Genomic DNA, 24,426 nt, shown 5'->3' with positions numbered 1-24,426 from the left:
TCTGTCTGTTGACTGGCCCTGGTCCCCTCAGAGCTCTCAGAAATAACAATCCTGCCATACTTGAATCTCTGCAGCTAATTCATATTTATCTTTATTCAAGCTTCTTTTGCTTTGTCTGAAGGATGATACAGGCATTTTAATTCTATCCCATTTATTTCCCAAATGGGACACAGGGTGACTCAGCCCCGCTGGCTTCTATAACATCTCATTAGGAGACAGCCTGATGTCTGTGACATGATTGTAGGTTGCTTACTGCTAATTCTTAAACTCCATCTGGTTTTGTTGCAGTTGTTGTTGTCTGGGTTTCTTTGTGTTGTTTGGGTTTTTTTTTTCCTGCTCCTGCTCAAGTATTTCAGTTGTAAGTAAAGCATGTAACAAGTTTGCTCCTCATCATGACTGGTTTCAGAACTCCAGAAACTGAGTCCTATTCCCAGACCTGTGTGAAATTATGTAGTGAATGAACTTTATCACTGACTTCATTTATACTGAAGTCAATGAACCACTGCAGCTCTCACAGGGCCTGGTCTAATATGGTCTGCTACAAATGCAGATAAGCAACATAGGAGCACCAGGAATACCTTTTGTGTCAGATACCTGAAAGTCCTTCCCAATGATATATGAGTACCCAGTTTTAGCCTAGGGCAATGTCTGAAGGGTGTCTTATTCCAGACATCTACTGTGACTCATCTGCCTATGAGTTCCTCGCCCTTCGTTCCCTTTATAGTCAGTGGAGAAAGATGAACACTTTGGCAGCATGAGCCTGGAGTGGACATCTGAAGTACTTGGATGACTCTGCCCTGGAAGTGCCTATTCTGCTTCTACTGTTAATTTCTATTAACATATATTAATTTCCTTTATACCTACTTGACCTAAATTGCCCTTTTTCTGCTTTGCGCCTGAAGGCACTGAGAGCTCTCTGAATTTTTTGCCAATCTGCATCCTTTTATGACTGAAGTGATGCCTATGACAAGCAGTCACTACTAATTCTTTCTTCTGTCCATTTACTGAAGTGATGTTCTTCCTAACATCAGCCTTCCTGGAAATCATTCACTTGTGTTGGTTCTGTCACTGCTTTCTCATAACAGTATTTTTAACTAGATACTGCAGGGAACTTATGCTCTGGGTGACAAGTTAGTGCTGATCCCTTCCTTTCCTTTTTTTTTTCCTCCCCCCTCCCTAGAAAAAGGCCTCTCTTTGCTAGGGTACCATCTGTGCAACTATAGTCTGACCAAAAATGTGTTTAAAATGGTTGCCTACCAAAAGTCCTATGAGAAAAGCACTTCCTGTGGAGGATGGATACCATGGATGGTGTGTCCCCGGACGTACTATAAAACGCAGTATCGTACTGTTGAAGTCCCTGAAACCATTACTCTTACAGATTGCTGTGAAGGATATGAACAAGTTGGACTCTACTGCTCTTTAGGTAAGTTTTAGTCAGATTAATAGTTGAAATAAATGCTTCTGATGGAGAAGGATTCACTTAAACTGAGATATGTAAAGGCTTAATTCAGTTCTGCGCAATAGGTAGGTTCTTGTTCACTGAAATCAGTGGGTCTGCAAGACTCTACAGTAAACTTGGTCCAACATGGTAAGGAGTAGACATGAAAGACTAATGCTCCTGATTCTTGCTCTGTGCCACCCCCAGTCACAAATTCACTAAAGTTCCAGGTGAGCATGAAGAAGGCACCTGCTTGCTACCCCTACAAAGGCTCATTACTTGTCCTGGTTCAGGCCAAAATCCGTGGCCAAGTGCAATAACTCACGTAGCCTTGCCTGGTGCTGTGTCTGCTCTGAGCGTGCTTGCATTTACAGTAGGAGCTTTCTTCTCAAAAGTAATTCAGGATGCACTTAGGATAACATCTCCTTTGATTTGGAGCAGGGTCAGTTCCCAGGACGCAAACCTGATTTTTGTGTTAATTTAAAACAACCTGTGGCCTCAGGGCAAGTTGGTACCAACTGCTTTCCAATCAAAACTACATTAGGGCCCATTTTCTCAGGGCTTCCTTGGTGACCTAGGGCTATGTTGGAGGTCTGGAAACTGGTGAACCTTTTGGTGGACCTGATCTAACTTCTGAGTTTTAACAAGACTCTACTCCGCAAGACTTAATCATCTTTGACTCAAGATGGAAGCTTTTTCCCCTTCCCACTTCAGGGCTACCAGTTGTCAACAAGAAATTCCCAATTTTAGCAGAACTTGAGACATAGATGGAAGGGATTCCTTGAGGAAAAGGAACTTTTTTTTTTTTAATGGATAAAGCCACATGCTTTTAAGCTGAACAGGCATCTTGGATTAGCTAGGCCAGCACTGGACTGTTCCAGCATCCAGAAAAGTTCTGCAGGACGTGATTTTGTCTCCTATTTTCAGTATGATGTTGCATTTTCTCCATTTCCCTTTTTCAAGTTATGGTCCTGGGAATTTACATAGTCACAACACTGTAAGAGAAGATTGAAAAGGAAAGGTGCTATTGCAGCCCTGACCCTCGCTGTGGGTCATAAGACTTGGGTGACTCAGATCTATGGGAATGTCCCCGAACCTGCTCCTGCATCAGATCACATAATGTGACATGAGAGGGTATGAGCCATATGTCTTGTCATGGGATCTGTCAAGACCAATGCATTCATCTGACTTCTAAGTTGCTTCAGAGCACTGGAAAATGAACCTCCAGACAATTTTTGCCAGGTGTTGTCTCAACAGTTACTAGTAGAATATTGTGTCTAGCAGGAAAATGCTTTTAACAGAAAGATGGGAACACAGAAGTGGTCGTTGTGTTTTACTTGTTCTTAAAATGATTTGCTAGAGAAGGGAAATGAAAGCATAATTGGATACACATCATTCTTAATTTATTGTATCCTGCCATTGTTTGGCTCTGTGGCTGTTGTGGAGTGTCAGCCAGGGCAAAATTTGACCTGCAGGTTATGGTATGTCCAGGCAGTCTTGTCAGACTGGCAAAGAGCCTGCTGTTGATCATCTGTATTTTCCAAGCATCAGTTCCACGCTGGGGAAAATCTCCAGTAGATCTAATTATTGTTGAAAAGTCACTTCAGTAAGGTCTTTTTGATATACATGCATGTGCATACATGTGTGCACATATGTATCAAATGACAAGACTGAGAAGCAATCGGAGAAAATTGCCTTTTAATTCTGTAGTACAAGGAAAAAGCTGTGTCAGCTAAATGTTGAAGAGTCACTAGCTAGTTATGGTTGTCTCTATTTGCACAAGAAACTCTATGAGTGATCATGATTTTTAAGGTGTTTCAGAGCCTCTGAAAATCAAGACTATCTTCTTGGGTGGAAAAAAAAAGGCACCCTGGTAACACTTTAAATATTTTTTCCTGGTATAATTCTATGCCTTTTAAAAGCATCTCTAGGGATATTTTAGGCTTGAGCACTGTTGATGAGCTTATTTCATCTAACATTAACAAATCTGTAAATCTCTTGTAAAGCTTAGCTGGAGAATTTCCACTCTGCCATTGCCACATTGTTGATGGGCACGCTGGGCAGGTTTGTCCATGAAATAGTGTGGTCACCTTGACTCTTTTTCCTGTCAAAGTTAATTTGGGAATATTTTAAACCATAAAAGGATTTGTATGGCTTCTAGGTGATTTCTGTGTTTACATTATTCCGGTATCTTTGCTTTTCAGGGCATTAGTCATAAATTCTGTGAATGGTAATGCACTGTCTAGACACAGTCTTAAATAAATGATGAGAAGAGAAACTGGAACTGCTGAAATTACTGCACAGCATGCTGTTGAACTACTGTTATTTTCTTCTTGATGTTATCCATGCTGGCATGCTCTCCATCCTGCTAGGAGCGGAAAGGTCTCCATGACCTTTCATGGCAACCTGCTCCTGGCCACTCCCCACCTTTGCTTCCTAGAAGGAAACATTTACCCCTGCCTGGGATATGGCAGGCCCCGCTTTTCTTATTTCTTTACTGTTGGGAAAAAATGTCAAGATTTATCATGTCATAGATCATTAGTCAGGTTACTCTGGTAGTTCTCACTAGTTGCCCGTCAATCCATTAGGATAGTATTACACACGCACACACAAACCACTTCAACTTTTTTAAAATAAAAATTGAAAAGTTAAGTATCTAAAAGTTAGGAAGTGCTAGAATTAATTCTAAGGGTAGAATTAAATAAAATAACCTTTGTTTCCTCTCTTTGTGCCTATGCACGTGGATTAGTAAACTCTTTTAGTTACCTGATCCGGCGCTGCCTTGCCCCAGGACCACGTTTCCCTGTGGTGCTCAGGGACGACGGAGCCCCTGTAAGGAGCTCCCCAGCAGCGCCTCATCCTGGCCTCCGCATTCGGTGCATAGTGCAGAGCTCTGCTGAGCCTCTCTCTGAATACAGGATTATTTATCACCTCTTAAGGTGAATCCTGGGGCGATTCACAGACAGCAATCTGCCTTCACGAAGCCTGCGGGAAGGGAGGGAGGTTCTCTGTCTTTGACAGCTGGGCAACTGAGCTGCAGAGAAACTGAGATCAAACCATTTTGTGTGCCCACTTTCAGACACCTAGGGTGCGGTTTTCATTTTTTTCTTAAGTTTATTACGATTTTGATTTTCAGAGTGCTTAGCGCTGCCTTTCACAACTGGCATGGTTGGAGCGCAGAGCCTTGCGCCCTCGATGGTGACTGTGAGCAGTCCCCCGATTGCTAAGCAGGTCCCAGGGCTGCAGGTCAGGTTCCTGGACCTGCGAAACCCACGGCTCTGAAAGGTTGTTACGAGTTTGTTGTATGAAACTTTCCCAGCATCTTGCAGGATTTTTTTTTAGGTAGAGATAGGGCCCAGTTCTCCAGGCTAGTTTCCAGCTGCTTGAATCAATGGTATGGTTACTTCTCCTGGTGACTGGTTTGCTGCCCACCTTCCACCTTACTGCATAAGATGAAACCAGAGAGCTTCCTTATCTGCCATCTAACCCTGCTTGATCCCCAGCTAGGGAGCAAAAGAGTGCATTAGCATGTGATGAATACTGGGTTTTAAGCACACATATACAAAAATACCTTGAAATAAGAAGGCCCAGACAACTTTAATCCTGGAGTTTCTTAACTTGAGAGCACTTGATTTGCAATGTTAAGGCCATGCTTTAATCAGGGTACGCTTTGTGTGTATAACTCCTTAAGGTTTTCAGAAAAAAAACTGTAAGGTAAAAAACCCGTTCATTTTAGGTGCCCAGGTAGCTCCTCAGCAGGGCTGGGACCTTTCAGAGCCTGCATGCAGACGTTCGCATGCTGAGTCTAACCGGAGCAGCGGGGAGCTGCGGCACAGCTGTCCCCCCTGCTTGAGCTGTCCCCAGAAAGCCATGGGACAGTGGTGTCACCAGGGCATGCAGGCAGCATTGCAGCATCAGCCTGGGGTGGGAAGGTGCCAAAATGCCCTACGGGACCTCACCCAGAAGCAGGTGTCTCTGGCTGCCCTGCGGTTTGGGTCCCTTGTGTGCTCTCAGCAGCTGCAGAAATGGGATTGCGGGTGTCGGAGGGTATGTCCCTGCCTGTTCCCTGCGGTGTCTGCTTACGGGCCTCCTGTCCAGGAATTGTCTTGTCCCTTTTTGAGCCCACCGAAGCGGTCTGCCTCCGCATCCCCTGTGCTGACAAATTGCAGAAGTTCACTCCCATTTGGGTAAAGAAGGGAGTGCTTTTACCCATTTTATTATTGTGGGCTCTGGTGAATACCAGCTCCGCTTTCACCTTACCCCCTGCCTTTGGGATTTTGTAAACCTTAATCGCACCCCCCTCAGCCTTCTCCTGTCCACAGCAAAAAGTCCCAGCCTTTTTAGTAGTCTTTCCTTGCAAGTTATCTGCTCCATTCAGTTACTCACCTCGTGCCTTTCCCGACCACATTAACCCCAGGGGGAGCAGGGGTACCTGGAGTCGCATCTGAGCTATGGGCTCACCGCGGGTCCCTGCTGGCTCTCCACCGACTGCCGGTGTGAGTGCCGACAGGGCAGAGCATGGCCATGTCGCAGTGCTGCTGGTGGCATGAACCCGTTGGAGGTGGCAGTGGCTAAATTTCATTAAGTTTCTTCTGAGCATGCACAAACTGGTTTTGTGCTTCAAAGGCCATGTTCCCCCATTGTCCAACAGCTGCATCCTTGCCGAATTTCAGCCCATGGCTCCTGAATATGTTCTAGTGAATGGTATGGTTTTTCATAGGGAAGGGTGTTAAATATTTGTCAGATGCTGAACCAGAACATCCCAACGCTGCCCTCCATCCCGATTAACGCCCGGACAGGCAATCAGGATGAAAAACGTCCATCTGAGCAGGTGAAGTCTAGCAGTGCTCAAAGACCCTGAAAACAGGGTCATATGATGAAAACTGCCAGTCTGCCTTTGTAACAGGCTTTGCCAGGAGCTCTTTCTATAATCTCATAGATTTGTCTCCACCTTCTGATGCCTGAAACGAATGCAGGGTTTTGGTCCCTTGCTCTGCCGCACCCTCTGGATGAAACCCGTCCCCTCCAGGTGGAAGGAGGGAGAGGAAGGGGGTTACGGCTGAGCTAAGGGTGTCCCTCAGCATCTATCTCCTGGGAGATCCCCCCATCCCGCGGTCGCAGCAGACCCAGCGGCTCTCATGTGGGCAGGCTGATAGCTGAGCTTTCGTTGCTAAGCACTGGGTGCTGCATTTCTGCTTCTGTACGCTTATGCAAATAACGGAGGAGAAAAGCCGATACTTTATCCAACTGACAGAGGAGTTGGCTGGCTTGCTCCCCAGTGCTGGCAGTGTTGCTTGGTAGGTGACTGTTCCCAAGGTGATTGAAGTCGAGAGCATAAATCGAATTTTCAAAGTGCATCTGGTACAATTAGGCAGAAATGTGATGTGAATCCATCTCTGTTTCCGCTGATCCGAAAATTATGACCTTTTGATTTTAGATAAATGGCTGGAGTGGCACTCGGCCAGGATTCAATAGTGTTTTCTGAGATTGCATGTGACTTATTAAATCTTTTACACCGCAGTTAAACATGCCAAAAAAAGACATATGTGGAAAAAAACTGCTTTGAACCTCAAACCTGCTTGAACTGCACCTGAATCTCAGAGCTGGAGGGATTTACATGCTTGAGTCCAGCTTACCAAGATCCACCTGGTTTGAATAGTAAGGAGCACTGGTGATGTACTAACACAGGGAGATCCCTCGGTGCTCATGTCTGTGCAAGCTCCCGGTGCGAGAGGCTGCTTAGCCTCCCTGCACAGGAGGCTGGGACGGAGCAATCGCATGAGACTGGGAAAGTGTGGGAGACTCATCTAAGGGCAACTGAGGCCGTATCACACCTCATTGTGGCTTTAGACTAGAAATCAGGAAGAGGCCTTCTAGCAGTAGGACCCATTTGGGGGAACGATCCCAGTAGTGCCAGCCCCAGAGCCAGAAGCAGAGATTCCTGGTCCATGCTGGGAAGCAGAATAGGACTACTGGAGCTTGCTGGACCCAGAAGTAACTTGAGTAAGATTGCACAGGGTTGATTTTTTTTTCCCTCGTCCTCCCACTGCAAACCTAGGCTTATAACTCAAAATGAACTTTGGAGGCAGAGTTGATCCTGGGGAAGACTAAGGAGGGCAAGGGCCCTTGGTTTGCAGGCATGAAGGGGCCCCCACTAGGCTGCATTAGGTAGCAGGACAAATCCTGGTCTGTGTCGGGCAGCCAGTGTTCATTGGGGTTGGGAGCGGGGGTAGCGTTTCCTAATTTGCTGCCCAGAGCTCTTGTGGGTCTAATGCCAACTCTACTTGAAAGATGCTCACAGCCCCGTTAAAGCGGGTGCTCATTGACTGTACGCACACAAAGTATACAGACACAGTGTGTCAAATATACAATATAAAACAGCATGGGAAAGCGCTGTCCCATGTATTCTGCATGCAAATCTTTAAAAATACACATGCAAGTAACCTGCGTGCTGCTGAGAGGTCTAAATTCGGTGCCTTCCCTGTTCTCCAGTTTGTGGGTTTTGGCAGATTTTTCAGTGGAGGTGTGGACTCCCATCATTAAGTTATGCTTACTTTTCTTAATTACCTTTCAGAGACCCTTGACAAGCATACTGTGGGCCCCCCAAAAGACACACACCATAATCTTAACACCACTGGTCTTAATAGTCTATTTCTTAATGCAAATATGACTGTGCAGAAGTGGCTGAAAATTATACATGTTGAGTTTTGCATGCTGTATTTGGAGCTCAATCCCTGGATTGTAGATTGAGCTGGGGATTCGGAGTACTAAAAATGAGATCTGTTATGGAGTGTGCTAAAAAGCTGAGGCTCTCTGCTTGCAATAGCCTCCAGTCTCCCATGGACTGGCAGAGAGGGGGACCTGGAATGTGCATGTGGCAGCAAGTTACATAGATTTAGTTTAAATCTTGATTAATCAAGATCATTTGCCTGTTTAAGAAGGTTACTTTGCTGAGGCCAAGAGTCCTAGATTCAATATTCCCTTCTGCTTCTCAGAAACCTCAGATTTACTATTATTCAGAGCCTTGGGATAACAGAAATTGTAAACCCACAGAAATGACAGTTCATGATAGATCTGTAGTTTGCTATGGGCCTTTCATTTGCTATGGATTTTATTATGTCGAATGTGGTTTTCCTGCACTACAACCTGTTTCTGTTGCAAGAATCATTTTCATTTTCCTCCTGGCCGACTTTAATTGCCCAGTAATGGATCAAGAGTTTGTAGGAGCAAAAACCTGTAGGCACAAACTGAATGGAAAAGAGAAATCTTTTAGGTTGATTGGAAAGACCAGAGCTGAGCATTACTTGGAGCTGTGTTTGAGAGCGTGGGTGAAAGTAATGTTCGCAGGGCTTAGAAATATTTTCTCTTTTCCTCCGGAGAAGAGTATGTGCTGGCATTGAGCCAGGGCCACTGTCTGCCCTTGGCTTGGGAAGCAGTAACCTTCTGCCTTAGCTGCCCTCTCTGCAGGGCTGTCGAGCGTGGGCTAGCGACCTCCCGGCGTGGCTGGCTGGCTGATACGGAGCAGGTGCTGCCAGGCTGCAGGCCACGGGCTCAGTTCTGCTCTCCCGTCCCTCTGTGTAACCCACTGAAGAGTACCTGGGAACAGCATTGTGTCTCTGCTCTCATGTAACATCTTCAATTACTGTAACTAAAGGTTAACTTTGTCGCAACAAAAGGTTAAATGAAAACTCCTGATTTCTAGCTTAGACATTACCTGTTGCCCTTGATCATCATATATTATTTGGATTAGTCATAGCTGGCATCAGGCACATTTTCTGTTTTGCAGTGCTTCGGTGTCTCCACATTTAGAAGCTATCTATCTCTCTGTCTATCCCTCCCTCCCTCCCTCCATAATTATTAATGGAAAATTATAAATTCAAAATTTCTGTAACAGAAATGTCATGAACAAGAGAAAAGTCTGAGAACATTTACACTCTTGAAATGAAATAATGGTATTTTAGGCAGCTATTTTCTCCCCATGAGAACCTCAGAACAGACGTGCTTCTAAAATGAGGAGGAGGTGTTTGCTATAAATTAAATAGCACCATTTTATGGAAACAATTTTCTATATTTTTGTTCTCAGAAATGTTTTTGTTGCTTAGCACTCAATAGATCCAGTGTATTTGTCTCAAGACCTGGTGTTTGTCCAATGGAGAATATGGAAACATCTGATTATCCTTGCACGTTCGATACTGAATGTCCAGGGCTTAAAAAATGCTGCAACTCATCCAAAGGAGCAGGCTGTGTGGATCCAATGCCAGAGGGTATGTTACTGATAAATTCAAGACTGCTTCTAATAGAAATACGCTTAATTTTTCCTTCTGAGGGTGGGAGTGGGCAGGAAAACTGTTACCACAGCTCTTCATAAAACAAATATGGGAATCTGCTTTGGATCAATTCCAGGATATTCAGGTTCAGTACTTGCACCCATGAGCACTGAATGGTGCGTAGGTGCTGTGGGTCCAGCAGACCTTCCTTGCCTTCTTCTTTGCTGGTGCCGCTGCCTGCGGCATATGGTGATCGAGGCCGTAGCTGATGGCTGTATGTGGGCCCTTCATATTTGCCATGTTAAAGCTTGCTTCAGTTTCTCAGAGCCTTCCTATAGCTCTGTCACTTTCTGTAGCATCAGACCTCAGATGACTTGGCTGTTTTATTTTGTACGCTTCAGGAAGAACATTCTGGTACAATGTGACAGTGCTTGTGAAAATGGATTTTAATGAATTAATCAGAGTGGATTCCCACCTTCTGAATCATTCACGCCTTTTGCACTCCATGGTAAGTACAAACGTGAATGCTCGGTGTGTTGCTTGTTGCATCCCCGTTTCTGTTACTCAGTAACCACCACTTGCTTCATAGTGCTCTGTGCTGGGCATAACCTTGCCAGCCAGTCGCTCCCCCTTTGTTCTGCCCGATGGGTTTTTTGGCCCTAATTTATTCCTAATTACTGAATGTCAGCTGCATCCTCAAGCAGCTCAAGTAACATTGATTTATCAGCTTCTTTAGTAAATTTTTGAGGTCTCTTCCAAGGGCAATTTAAAGACATTCTGAAATATAGGGTTTTTTCCTGCTTAAGCAATGCTTGCTCCAGCTCTGTCTCAGTTCAGTTTTGGGTCTATGACCGACTGGGTCTGGATTTCAAGACCTGCAAAGCGTGATGTTGTCTGATGAGGAGTTTTGAGTTAAACCTTTCAAGAGACAAACCTGATCTACAGCACTGGGACGTACACCGCAGGTGGACTCAGCATTGCCAGAAGTTTCGCTGTGAAACTTCAGGATTACGGCAGGGGACTGTGCCTGGGTCAAGGGCGTTTCGTTGTCGTTCTTGCCACAGAAGCAGCACTTGGGGAGACAGCAGGGTGTTGCTTTCACTGTAGGACTGAGGCTCTGCCTCATGCATGGATTAGCAGCGGCATTGGCAGCAATGCATGCACGGCCACATGACAGCAGCACGGCATGCCTCTCCCTATCCCCGACACGGCAGGTAGGAAGAGTCTGAGGCAACCAAGAAAAACACAGCCCTAGCAGAGGTGTGAGGCACGCTTCCTGAAAGGAGGGTTTGCAGGAAGAACCAGGCTACAAACAAGGCTCAGACAGGGAGGCTTGCTCCGTCCTCTAAGTGATATGTAGGAAACAGGTTGATGAACTAGGACAAAGACCCTCCAGGCCATAAACCCGAAGCATTTCCCTGGTACATATCACCATGCCATGGAGAAAACCGGGTTTGGATGTGACCTTTGAAAGGTACCCAAGAGGACAGGTCCCTATTTCCCTCCATTTTTATTTCTACTCTTCCCCAGTTGCCAGCTGGGAATGGGCAAGCAGCAAAGGAAACTCTTCTCCCATCATAAACTAGCACTGATGGGCGGGAGAATGCAAGTGGTAGCAGTAGCATGGCCATGTTACCTGAATTTACTTCTTCCTCCAACCTGAATTCACCCTTCTCATATCCTACAAAAGTGAGAAACCCTGGTGCTGTTCCCCTGTGGTAAGGAGTAGAGGGCAATGATCTACCAAGACTTTTATATCTTGGTCTAAAGCAAGCTATGGCAAAGTCAAACACTCAAGAAATAGGAAATGCAATGAGCTGCTACTCAGAGGAATGTCTTCCAGGCCCTGTTTGCTCCACTGACTCATAATGGTCAGCCCACCACCACGTCCCTTCTTTCATTCCTGACTCGCAGTTGTGATGACTTGGTCAGTCCTGGGGTCTCTCTGTGGCTCTTGGTCCCAGCCTTCTTCCTCAGTCTATTGCTTTTCTTCTTTGTCTTTCTGTTCCCTTTGCCAGCAGTCTTTTTAGTTGCTTAAAGTAAGAAGTGTTGGACTGCTTTATTACAGATGAACTGTAATAGCATGTCTAATGTATATTCTGTCTATTGAGGTTTTGGTGTTTAAGCATCACAAGCCAAAGAGACTTTTCCCATGTCTCCCTGGGTTGCATCCTCCTGCCTAAGCATTTCAGATCTGACATGCAGCTCCACACCTCCCTAAGCTTGGCATTACTATACTGTAACTCTGTTGTGAAATGAGATGCTAATAAGAAGAGCTCACCTTCCATAAATACGGAACTAAATGTTGCCACTGTGCTATGATTTCTGAATTGGTGCTTTCTACACTCAGATTATGATAATAATCATTGCATAGGTTATGCCTCATTGGCATACAGTTGTGCTGAGAAAGGAACGAGATTCTGAAGTGTTTGTTCCCCTGTTTCCCAGATTACTGGTGCGTTACAGCCCTTGAATGCCTCTGTGCACCATATCCAGAGTAACCGCGCAGAAGTATACGCTGGGACGGTGGCCTCTCAGCTTCTCGTTGGACTGCACCAGCCAGCTCCGCTAGCGGAGGTTTCTTCTTCCTTGAAGGACATTGTGAAGCGCGCGTATGAAGTGATTGACACAGAAGTGCAAGGTTAATTATTATAATCCTGTCACGGGGGGGGAAGATTTTTCAGGGGGTTTCATCCCACTTCACTTGGAATTTTATCTGTATGACTATCGATTTGCTTTCAGAAATACAGTGTAGTGAATCTTGTCAACTTTGCAGATATGGCCCTAACCTATCCATTATAGGATGGAGAGTTGTAGTTAGCTAGTAATTATTTTGGAGTGAATAGTTTGGAGGGGAATACTCCTGCTTCCTTAACTAAATTTATTTTCTCCTCATAGCGTACCCCATCTTCACATGAAAAAGCCAAGGTGTTCAAATTTGTAGCACAATCATTAGTTGTATTAAACAGGGTCTTAAAAGAAGTGTTTTCTTGGGAAGCAGATATGCTCTGCTTTTGTGTATTACTTCCAGTAGCTTGCATGAAACAAGGAGTATTTATAGTCTGTTAATTACTATAGTGTATTATTACCTACTTTTAAAATGATAGGTAAATATTAAATATATTCGGTTTAAATTATTTTAATTACTTATTACTGTGTAGTAATCTGAACATTTTCACTCCTGAAATGCGTCCATAAGCACTGTTGTCATCACTTCTTATTCTGTGTTTACTTTTGAAAACTCGGTCCAACTTTCAGTGAAATCACTGGGTAGATCTCCTTTCCCCTGCTGCTGCTGTCCCTTAGGTTTGGATGACACTCTGGAACTGTAAGCAAAAGCTGCTGCTAACTGCTCTTGTTCCAAAGAATTGGAGTAAAAAGCGATAGGGTTATAACTGAACGGGGGCTGGTTTCAGGGAAGGGCAGCTTTCTGATTTCATTGCACCCATAAACATCCAGAATTGCTTCAGCAGAGTTACTGGAGATTTACACTGAATTTATCGTATCCAGAACCTGGTCTACACACATTGCAGATCAATCTTGACGCTGCTATCAATACCTGTGCAAGGTGTGTTCTTCTTCTTAGATGTCAATGAATGTTCCTATGCTGAATTCAACGCTTGTCCTGAGAAAAACAGTTGTGTAAATCTGGAGGGTTATTACAGCTGTGACCCTCAGCATGAACCTGCAGATGTCAACCCTCACCAGCTGAGCACAAGAAAGGAAGGTAGGAAATGTAGGTCTCACCTTGGGAAATACTGAGAATGCTTCTGCAGGACTTTGTGGTCTATCGCAGGAGTCACCTGCAAGGCAGAGATTTCTGGAGCATGCGGCGCCCCTTCTCCTCCTGTTGGGAGAAGATGCCACATAAGCCAGCTGTTAGCTATTTCTGATTGAAATCCTGTGTATTTATTTCACAGTACCTGGCTGTTTCTCCTGTCTCACCCTCAGCTGTCCTCACTCACCTGCCAAAACCTCTAGCTTCAGACCCTGACTGCTTCTCAGAGCAAGTCATTCATTGTCAGTACACCCACCCAAACTCCCGGGGAAATACTAGTAATGACATTATTTGTACACGTTATAAGTCTCCTTCCCGTTTTGACTGCGTGACTGCAGCCGGGACTCAGTGGTTGTATAATCCCACCCTGAGCTGCTGCGCTGTTGCTGAGTCCTCTGCTGGAGGCAGCCGGAGTTTGGCAATGGGTGAAATGATACTTTGCGGTACCAGTTCAGCAAAATATTGAGGCATGTACTTACAGCCCACAGACATCAATGGGCCTGCTAATAGGCTTAAAGATAATGAGATAAATAAGTGCTTGCAGATTCAATGCTTCAGTCAAAAAACAATTTTACAATCCTTTAATCTCAAAAATCAAGATAATATATTACTTTATGCTTTCGTGATATGATAATACGTTTATTTTAATTTCTATTTATATTACTTCTATTGCTACTTTTCAGCTGCGGAAAACATGAATGGTATTATTTTGGTTTTGCTTTGCTAGGAATGCTTTAACTCTTTGATAATACTATTTTTCCCCTAGGCATGGCAACATCTACTCCAAGTTCATTGTTGGATCTCATTAACACTAGCAATAGCTCTCCATCTATAAGTAATTCAAGTCTCTTGTCCATGACTAACCAATCTACAGATGCTGGTTGCTGTAAGTAACCTTGAATTTGAATGAATATTGTCTTGCTTTTAATTCAGCCACTCTTTGATCCCTTTTTCCTGGGGCTGGTTGAGTTACAAGAGGGTGTTCATAGAAGCTGGTAATAGTTTTGGAGTGAATCTCCACCTATGGAAACGGAAAGAGAGAGGCTTCCCCAATGGGACATTCGGACTGGGGGCTGTGGTGCTGTGAAGTGACCACTGGAGAAGCCCCACTGTTATCCCCATGGCTACTGAAGGGAACTGGCCTTCTGGAAGTGGAGATGGCCGCACTGGGCTTCTTGAGCCACTTGTGCCTGGTGAGCCATTCAAGTGCAGGTCCCATCACAGGGCTTGTGCTGGATAATCCTCCAGCACGAGAAGCATGCCAGTGAGGGCTGTGCGAGGCCAGCACCACTCACTCGCCCCGGGCTCAGCTCATTGAACGTCCCGGGCTTGTCCTGGAAGGAGGTATGGGAGGATCTGCTACCGACACCAGGAGCTCCTCCTGGCCACGGCCACAGGGATGCGGGCTTCTTGCTTTTGAGTCCATGAAGATGTTGGTGGGGGACATGAGTCAGGGAGGTTGGCCGCAGCTACCCTACGCTGGAGTTAGCCTTTGTGAATACTCTCCCTGCTATACATGATAGCTGTCTGAGGGACTATGATGGGAACAAACCCCAGTAGATTTGTCTCTATATGTGTGACTTCAGCCCTTTCAGTCAACAGTTATCACAATCCTTTTAACAACACCCTGTTCTTCTTGTGGGAGGAAATAGCTTTAAGTAGTTCTTTGCCTAGTTCAGAGAGACAGGCTGGATCTTCTTGATCTTCATCCACAACTTCTGATCCGAGCTGAAGCTAGGGGAATTAAACTGAAATCCCTCTAGTGCAGGAGCGTTATGGCTTTGGGGGTGTTTGGCAGCCACCTGGCTTAGAGTCTTGGCAACAATTGTGTCCTATTGAAACAACAAACAAACTTTTTTCTCAGGCTGACCATTAGCATGGAAGAATTGAAGTTGTGGCAGCAGCATGCCATGGTCTCTAGGTTAGCGTGGGGGATGATGTTCATCTCACCTGACCCCAGCTGTCTACAGGAGAAGTGTCTAGTCTGGGCTCTCTCTCTAGTTAGCGGAGACAGACAGGCTCTGCTGGAGGGCAATTCATCCTACCCAATTTAGACACATCCTTCTCCTTCAAGGAGAGGAATCATCTCTGAAGGGTCCTGTCTTTTCCCATTGACATGACAATGATTGCACTGGACTAGAGTGGCATAAATAGGTGAAATGCTGCCCGCCGCTCTGCCCCCAGCCTCTATAAGCTGGGGTCTGTGGGGTTTTTCCAGGCATAAATCAAGGCAGCCTTTGCCTGAAGAGGTGCATTTTGATGGTTAAAGTGACAAGAGGCAAAGCAGGTGTCAACGTATGTAGAGTACACAGATTCACTATTCCAAACATTGCTGTTGCTTGAACCTGTAGCTCACTGGCTGATTATTAGTGTTACTAGAGATTCAACACAAACACGTATAGTAAAAGGAAATAAAAAGAGTAACCACCAAATTAATCACTCTAGTGGGATGGTTCATGGATGAGGGGACGTGGTAGTCTGAGAGGGGCAGATTCTGTCCTGACATAATGTAAAGAGGAGCTTCCCCTATTGATCGTCAAAGTGCTTGTCTATAATGGATTTAGAATAGCACAATGCTTTAAAGATGAAATGTTGCTTTTTCTGTGATGACTCTTCCCGGGACTGCAATAGATCCCTCTGCAGTTAGAAACCACCGAATCTTCAGCGTTACCAGCAACAGTTTTGAAATGTCCTGGCATGTCACTTCTACTCTGAACCATACTTTCCAAGTCCAAGTGTTCAAGGGCAAAGAGATTGTGCAAAACCTGAAGACAGAAGAAATGAAAATGGATGTGTCTCGACTGGAAGCAGGTGTGATGTATTCAGTAGAGATCAGCTATGAAACCTGTGGAAAAAACAGCGTCTCCCGTCAAAATGTTAAAACAGGTAAGTAGCCACCTTAAAATATATATACATTCTCTCTCTCCCTCCGCCTTCATTTGCCATTCAGCAATGATCTATTTGGCCCTCCCCAAACTCCATTTCCCACCTCCTTCAGCACTTTTTCTCTCCTCTACCCCAACACTTATGCAACCTGGACTATCAGGCAGCAGAGCTCTGGCCTTCGTTGATAAAGCAGTGCTGAAGCTGACTCAGACTATTACAGATATCAGGATAAGCTAGAATGGTTTGTTTTTTGGGTTTTGGTTTTTTTTTTTTTTTTTGTGCCTGGCACTGCATTCTGCTGCCGCCCATCTCCCATCAGGCCCCATTTTTCCCAGTTGACAGCTGTGGCCAGTGAGAAGTCCAGTCAACTGGTTTGTCAAGGGCTCAGCTGAGCTAGCAAGAGCGTCCAGAGGAAGGCCAGATTCAGCTGAATACTTGTGAGTGACCAGGATTAAAGGGAATAACAAAGGCTGTGTAAGAAAGCTCACAGAATACCTGCATAATTTTGTTCAATTAGCTAGTGATGCTAGCTACGTGAGACCTAGTGTGTTGATCAAACAAAATTTTGCTTTCGCTTTATCCTTAAATTATTTCCTAAGCCTTCATGCAAGTAAATAAATAAATCTCTCCCCATTTTCCTCAAAAAGCAGGCAGTGAACTATTTAATACTGGCCACAGTGAGAATGCTGCTGTTTATGTTTATCCATAAGAGCCTTCCCTTTGATCAGATGAGGGTTGACTCCAATTTGGGTCAGAAGGAAATTACTCCCTTTGTAGAGGGAGAGTAGGAGGTCTAGTGGTTACGGAAACAGGGGACTGAACTTCAGAGTCTAAAGTTGGAGCCCTTGAGAAAAAGAAGAGTTTTCCAAAGATCAGTTCAAAGAGTAACAGCCTCAGATTGTTTATACAGGTTAAAGTGGTTACAGATTCCTTGGCTCTGGGTTTTGGCTCATGTGCAGACAGAGAAGTGCCATGCACTGTTTTTTGTTAGTATTTTCAGCTTAAGAATATATTTACTACCCACGCCACTAAGATCAGGGGAAAAAAAAAAAAAAAAATGTGACTGATGGACCAGAGATGAGCTCACAGGCAATTCAACCCTGGATGTAACTCAAATGCAGGAGTTATGTAGGGTCAGGTGCACAAGGATATGTGTATACCCAGTTCTTATGCAGTTGTAATTAGGCACCTAAATATCTTTATGAACCTGATGTAAGTGCATCTCCTCAATGTATAGGAAGCTTGTAGCAGAATATTGGCTTTATTTTCTTGGTTTAATACCAAACTCTCTCAACCTTCTCCCTCCTTCTCCCTCCATCATCTGAGATTTTGGTCTGGGTACATCAGTTTTGACTGAATCTTTTCCTCTTCTGCTTTGTCAGTGTGTGTTTTAATATTGTGTCCTACAGAGGCCAAGATATTTGGTGTTACTATGAGGATTCTCAACTACAACTTCACTGATGATTTCCATAATGCCAGCAGCTCAGCATATGAAGAATTTTCAAGTCTGTTGCTTACAGAGGTAATGCTAAAATATCTGTGGGTAATATATTTTTTTTCAATTTAGAATTTATTTAATGTAATGGAGGATTTTATGTCTGGCTGAAATATCCCTTGAAAATCATCATACTGTTTCCTGTGACCTTTCGTTATAATTAAAACAAAATTCAACTGACTAGACAAATCAAGCCCTTGGCCTTATTAGCAATGGAGCCAATGAGAATTTTCCCCTACAGAAGAGTAAAGGAATTAAAAATGCAGGCATGCAACAAGGACTCCTTTCCTTGGATCTTTAGTTTGGCAATAAACTCACACTAAATTGACTTGAGGTTTTTTACTGGATTATTGAAATGACATTGCTGGCATTCATTTCAGCGCTGTCTTCTCAATAAATGTCTGACTGCTCTCAAAGCTCGTTCTTCTTTAAGGAAAAGTCAGCAGGTCAGGCTTTCTTCTCCAGCCCCATTCATTGCATGCACACATGTAGCCACTGTCCGTGCTCAGGTGTAATCAGCCATAAACAAAACTTGAGTCATGAAGTCTATTGCCAGCTCGCAGCTTCCCAGACAGGGGGGACGTTTCAGAAGCAGCAATCTCTTGCAGTTTTGCTGTAGAGAACAGGGCCCATACAGAGGAATTGGGATCTCCATCCAAAACAAGACTTGCCCAAAACAGAGGAGGACTTATAAACATATGTGAATATAAATCCAAAGAAAAAAAACAATAATGGAGCTATACTTTCAAAGGCAGCACAGAAGAGGTGTTTGCTCATGAGAAATTGCAAGTTGAACCTCCTGACATGGTTTTATTTGCCATAGCTGCAAATTGTTTGCTTTTGTTGTGCAGGAGGATTTTTGTGAGTGAATCTTCTCTGAGACTAATGCAGACCTAATTGGCATCATGGGGTTGGGAAGGAAAAGGAGCGTTGCCCATCTGTGTTGCTTCTGCCTCCTTGGCTGTTTGGGAGCACAACATCCCCCTCTCCCTTCCTCTCTCCTCTTTTTTTCTTGCCTCCCCACCCTGGTGTGAGCTTAGACCAGTTAAGCAGCTTGTTTGTAGGCATTTTTGGAGCGAACTCTGACTGAATGGGAACAAAGCTGTGTTGATTTATGGCGCTGCGTTATGTGCTCAGAGGCATGCTTTGAGGTGTATGTAGGAACAAAAGGCTCAAGCAAGGAGATGCCTTCTAGAGATGTAAGGTAAAACTGCCAGCTCCTGCACAGCTGAAATATTGACAGCAGTATGCCAGCTTTAATGTTCAGAGTGACACCATTTGTTCAACTGATGTGTCTACTTACTGGTTTGGTAATCAACCATGATGTAATTGTGATATTGCCTTGAAGCTGGGCTGTCTCAAACACATTTTCTTGGAGTTATCCACCCCCATTTTTCTTGTCTCTCATCCTGAGATTTCTTTATCGTTGGACTCAGCTGCAGGCTGGACTTGGACTGGTGAGTTTCAAATACTCCCTGGGAGCTAATACTCCCATGCTGGCAAATGCTCTGGCACTAACACCAACTGGCACAAACCAGCCTGCATCCGTGCAGTTGCGTCTTCCAAAGTACGGCGGTCACATTCAGATTGCCTGTTGGGACTGGCCCCTGGCTGATGCTAAGTCTGCCTGGGTAGTGCCCGGGGGACTGCTAGCTGGTAGTAGTCAAAATCAAGCCAGAGTCTGCTCCAGCGACAGTGGAGATGACCAAGTTCCAGTGTCTGGAAGTGCAGAGGTGAATATATAGGAGGCTTGGGACAAAAAGCTTATGTGACATACAGAGCTAACATCAAGGGTCTGATGCATGCAGACTTACTGGGCCAATTCAGCTCTGATGCAGGCAAACAGGGGCAGAAGGAATTCTGCTCCCTTGAGCCAAAATGAAATTTGATTTGTAAGACCAGTGGTCAGTTGGGTACCATTTTCAAGGGTACCTAGGCGCACCAAGGAGACTCACACTTCTCTGTGCCTCAATAATCTCTGAAAAGTAAGATTTCTGAAACACTTTGAAACTTATCTTTTTACAACATTTTCTATGTTGTGCATATATAAATCTTTAAAGTGGTACCACCATAGTTCAGTTTTAAAAGGAGCTATTCCTATTGGGTTCCTAATTGTCGATGCTTCTCTCCTTTTGCTCAGCTTGAAAATTCATTTCCACCCAACATTTCTGCTTTATACAAATCTGGGAAGCTGAAAGTGCAGATCGAATCCTTGCAAGCTGGAAGCATCATTGTGAGGCTCAGAATCACTGTGCAGGATCCTGAGTTTCCAGTCGATGCCTCCACATTCGCCCCACTGCTTTCTTACCTGCACAATGGCTCTGCGCTTTTGGTGGATCAGCAAAACACTGCAGTAGAAGGTAATTTTTATCATTTTTTTTTCAAACAAGAAAACAGCATTGGTATTTTGATCACACACAGTATCACCAGCATTCTCAACAGGAAGTACTTTATAGAGAGACAAAGTATGTGATTTGTTAGAGGGAAAACCATGACATGAGAACTCCTCCGTGGGCTTTTAGCCATAAGCCCAGAAGGGGTTGGATGAAGGAGCATTGGCTGTCCCCAGGTACCTGCAGGCACTGCTTCTCTCCACTGTGTTCAAGGAGGAGTGGAGCCCTTGGTTTCCCTGTTAATTTTCCTCCCTCTCCTCTTTGTGAGCAGCTGGAAGTTTGCCGTATCTTTCTCGCACTGAATTGCAGATAGGATTACTGTGGAATACTTGTAGCCTTTAGATACACATGCCCTCTAGACAGTTTTGAGCTTCAAGGCTGTGGGGCTGTATTTGGGCCAGGGTTTAAGAAAAGAAATCTAACATCTTCACTGTAGAAATCCAGCCAGAGAAATTCCCAAATGTCCTCTCAGTGAACAGGACTAAAGAAACACGCATGGAATTTATGTTAAACTAGGCCTTTGTTTGATCTTCAGCAATTACCATTTTTATCTTCAAAGGGCTAAATTCTGGCTTCAGGTTTCCCAGCTGGCAGAGCCAGCCAGAATTCAGAAAGTTGCCAAAGCCAACAGAATGTGTTATTCTTCTCTCCCAGTGTACTGAGACCTTAAAAGCTCATTTACTGTGATCAGGGAAAACTCCCTTTGGAGTTGTAGAGCATGTGGAGGTTAAGAACTGGACAGGAAAAAAAACAGAAGAGCCAAATTGCACCTGAAGCCTACAAATATCACAGTGGTAGCAGATACTGAATTGGAAGATGCTGATGTGTGCCAAAATACTTTACAAATGTTATTGATCCTGGGACTGAAAGAGTGGGGAGGAAGAAGGCAATAGCTCTGGACTGTTACTTTAATTGCAGAAAACCCAGTGGCTTCCAGTAGCACCACTCTTAGCCAGGAGCACAGCCAACTCCTCCACTCCTCCTTAGGGGCAGAGAAAAGGAGTCTATTTCTTAGCTCTGCCCAAACAAGCATTTGTTTGACACGAGTTTCCTAGAGTCAAATGTGGAAAATAAGGTGAAGGAGTGAAGCACATGAAGGAAAGATTTGTATAATGGGCTGTTTTGCTTCCTCACCCCCGAGAGCCCTGGGACGTGCCCTCGGACAGTAAGCCCACACAGATCCTCTTGCACCAGTGGAGCAATGCCGCCTGGATCCTCTGTGGAGCCTGGCCACCAAAAGGCTATGTGCTTGGTTTAGGGACAGTGGCAGAGCAGGGAATTCAACTTTGAAACAGCAAGGATGAGAAGTCAGAAAGAATAGCACAACTGAAGGGAGTGGAGCAATTGCATCTTTCTTTGAAGATTCATAAGTTATTAAGTTCTAGAATGGGACTTTCCTTTGTTTCGGAGAAATAATCAGAGTGATTAATCTCCCCATGTTTGCAGAACAAGCACTTACGGTAATGCATTGTTCAAAACAATTTTCTAGCCTCTGATCAGAATTATTTGTCCCAAGACACAGTTTTCAGTCTAGTTTTCTGCTCTCCCTCACGGCAATGAGGCAGTGAAAGTGTATGCACAAGGGAGTGCGCACAGGGAGGGCTCACATGGGATTCACTGAGATTATTCATGTCCAAAGCATTAACTTGGCCTTTGCATGTTTGCTGGAACAGGGTGCAAATGGTAATATAAGACTCCAGATCTAAATCCCTCAAGAGTGAAGAGACTTGGCAATAAAATAGGTCTGTACCTCCATGAAAGAAGCATCTCTAACTGGTTCAGAGCAGCTGAAATTAGACATAAGGAACACCCTTAGAGCATATTCATGCATTGATGAACCAGGATCTCTTTTCTGAGACTACCAGAAAGAGGGTCACAGTTTTACAGTATTACCTTTGAGAAGAAATCTTCTATAAAAAGAGTTTTTGCCCTTAGCACTTCCTCTGTTAAGAACTGAAGAGTGCTTCTCGTGGGAGTTACTTGCATTTACCTTTTATTTGAAGCAGAAGATTATTTGGATTAAGCCTCTATTTAATATTCTATCTACTGGTAGCTAGTGGTAACAGATCTATTCATTACCTGATGTATCTGGAGGTACTGTACGCAGAACTTGATATAATGTATGCTTTTGATATAGCTATAGTACAAACATACAATATTTTTTTCATTTCAAATAAGTGTTTACTTCTAAAAAAAAATTATTAAAGAAGTCTGTACCTGGAGAAAATATTTTTCAGAGTACAAGGACAAAGGTTGATTTTTATGTGGGAGAATAACAACACAGATAGTGTTATGCATCACTCAGAGCTTGGCTGTCAGGTAAACGATGAAAAAGGAAGACCACATTCATAAATTCAAAAACTGAAGAAATGACTACTTTATGATTATTTCTTGTTAATGGAGCCAGAAGGGAGGCTATCATCTGACCAATGTTCTGGTTTTGGTCTTACAGACTGGGATGAATGTGCTTCTCACGCCGAGAATGACTGCTCTGTGTTTGCAGAGTGTATCAACTTGATGGGCTCGTACCTGTGCAGATGCAAGACAACCATGGATACCAATCCAACCCGACCTGGAAGAAACTGTGAGGGTGAGCAAAAGACTGGCATGTAGTTTCACTTTGCCATGAAAGATTGGAATAAGTTGTGGTTTTTAACCTCTGCTTTTATTGCAACTGTTTATGTAGCACACAATGTGTATATAGATGCACCTTTTCAGTCTCTGGCTGAAGGAGTACCTATGATCTGTCTCTGAACATGAAGGTGAACCTTATATATATCTTCAGATGAAATCTCTCTGAGATCCTCCTTGGTTAGCCTAATAACTGACTGCTGAGCAACATGAGGCATACTTTTTCCTCTTTTGGTATGTCTGCGGTTAATTTCCTCCCACTGTAATGGTCCATGGCTTGCCAACCAGACAAGAAGACCCAGGAATCAAATCTGCTTCTTTGTGTAGGCACAAACCAGATTCAACACCATAAAAATCACATATGCTACAATTTGTTAATGAAATATCCAAGACCTGTTTCTGTAACGCTATTACACGTGGCTGAGTGGTCTCAGTCCCATTTTCAGGTCAGGCCCTGGTGCCTCCTCATCCAGTCTGAGGTCCCATTTCAATGTGCGTTTGCTGTGTTGCAGGTGAGATTGTGGATCCTCTCACTGAAACGATGGCTCCTGAAATAACAAACAGCACAGAGGTTGCTCCTGAAGAAGCAAGCCCTGCAGGCCCTGCTTCCCCTGCCACCACCGAGATGGTGGCTGCTGTAGGCTCTGAGATGAGCACCACCATACACCTCCCTGCTGCCCTGCCCCTGGGTGACAAGCAAGCGCCCCACGGTCATTCTCCCACCAGCACTCCTCCAGCCCCTTGGAAAAAAGGCCTGGCACCACAGACGGGCTTCAGCAGGGACAACAGCCCCACGGCCACGGGGGTCACAGCCAGCAAGGAACTGGCCATAAGTGCAGAGCGGCGGGCGGCCCTAAGTCCATCGCAGCAAAGCTCTGTGGCAGAGGCTTCCCCCGGTGCATTGCAGCGCGCGGCTGCTCTCACAAATGCGCCCATGGGCACAGCTGGGCAAGAGCAACTCAGTTCGCCATTGCTGGTGTTTCCAAATCAAACAGCCTCTGCTACCACCAGAAGTCACACAGCTTTTGGTGTGCCTCAAGCCAACTCTCAAGGTGGCCCCGGTACAGCTTTGCCGGCCACAGGGGATGCTGGCATTCCCACCCTCAACGCCACTCTCAGAGCACATGTAGAGACGGGAAGAGAGAACAGCTCTTCGTTCGAGAAAGACGCAGGAGCTCTGGGGTCACCAGCTTTGCCAGGTGCCCCTCCAGCTCCCAGCCCAACGCCAGGCCCAGACACGGACCGCAGTGAGTATGCGTTCGGCAGGGGCCTGCATGCGTGGTAATTCGGCTGCGTGAGAAGCAAAGCCTCACTCAGAGTCGGGAAAGATGCACAGTTGGAATCAGTGGTCTGGGATGAAGGTGTCTGAAACTAGTTTTTCTATGTCAAAATTATTTTCTTGCAGGAATCGGCACTTTTTTCTAAATCAGCATATCAAAATAATTTCTCTTTCTGGTAATTTGGCAGTTAGTTTTATCGATGTTACATTTCTTCGTCTCAAAGCAGATGAAGCAGATCATACAGTGCACTGAGCGTAG

General features: G+C 44.7%; 1 protein-coding gene across 1 annotated transcript in view; it reads left to right on the top strand.

Annotated features, from left to right (window-relative positions):
- The first annotated feature begins 644 nt into the window (after positions 1–644).
- Positions 645–24,426, top strand: part of UMODL1 (uromodulin like 1) — a 48,723-nt gene continuing 24,941 nt past the window's right edge. Inside the window, exons 1-11 of the mRNA XM_050891628.1 lie at positions 645–723; positions 1,181–1,423; positions 9,541–9,702; positions 10,107–10,213; positions 12,154–12,346; positions 13,292–13,432; positions 16,115–16,369; positions 17,779–17,891; positions 20,005–20,224; positions 22,710–22,847; positions 23,401–24,135. Coding sequence (XP_050747585.1) covers positions 645–723; positions 1,181–1,423; positions 9,541–9,702; positions 10,107–10,213; positions 12,154–12,346; positions 13,292–13,432; positions 16,115–16,369; positions 17,779–17,891; positions 20,005–20,224; positions 22,710–22,847; positions 23,401–24,135 — 2,386 coding nt within the window. The remainder of the gene's footprint in view (positions 724–1,180; positions 1,424–9,540; positions 9,703–10,106; positions 10,214–12,153; positions 12,347–13,291; positions 13,433–16,114; positions 16,370–17,778; positions 17,892–20,004; positions 20,225–22,709; positions 22,848–23,400; positions 24,136–24,426) is intronic.

This window comes from Gymnogyps californianus, chromosome 1 (genome assembly GCF_018139145.2).
Source record: "Gymnogyps californianus isolate 813 chromosome 1, ASM1813914v2, whole genome shotgun sequence".
Classification (NCBI taxonomy): domain Eukaryota; kingdom Metazoa; phylum Chordata; class Aves; order Accipitriformes; family Cathartidae; genus Gymnogyps; species Gymnogyps californianus.
The sequence above is the reverse complement of the archived record's forward strand: the minus strand, read 5'-3'. Positions and strand labels throughout refer to the sequence as shown.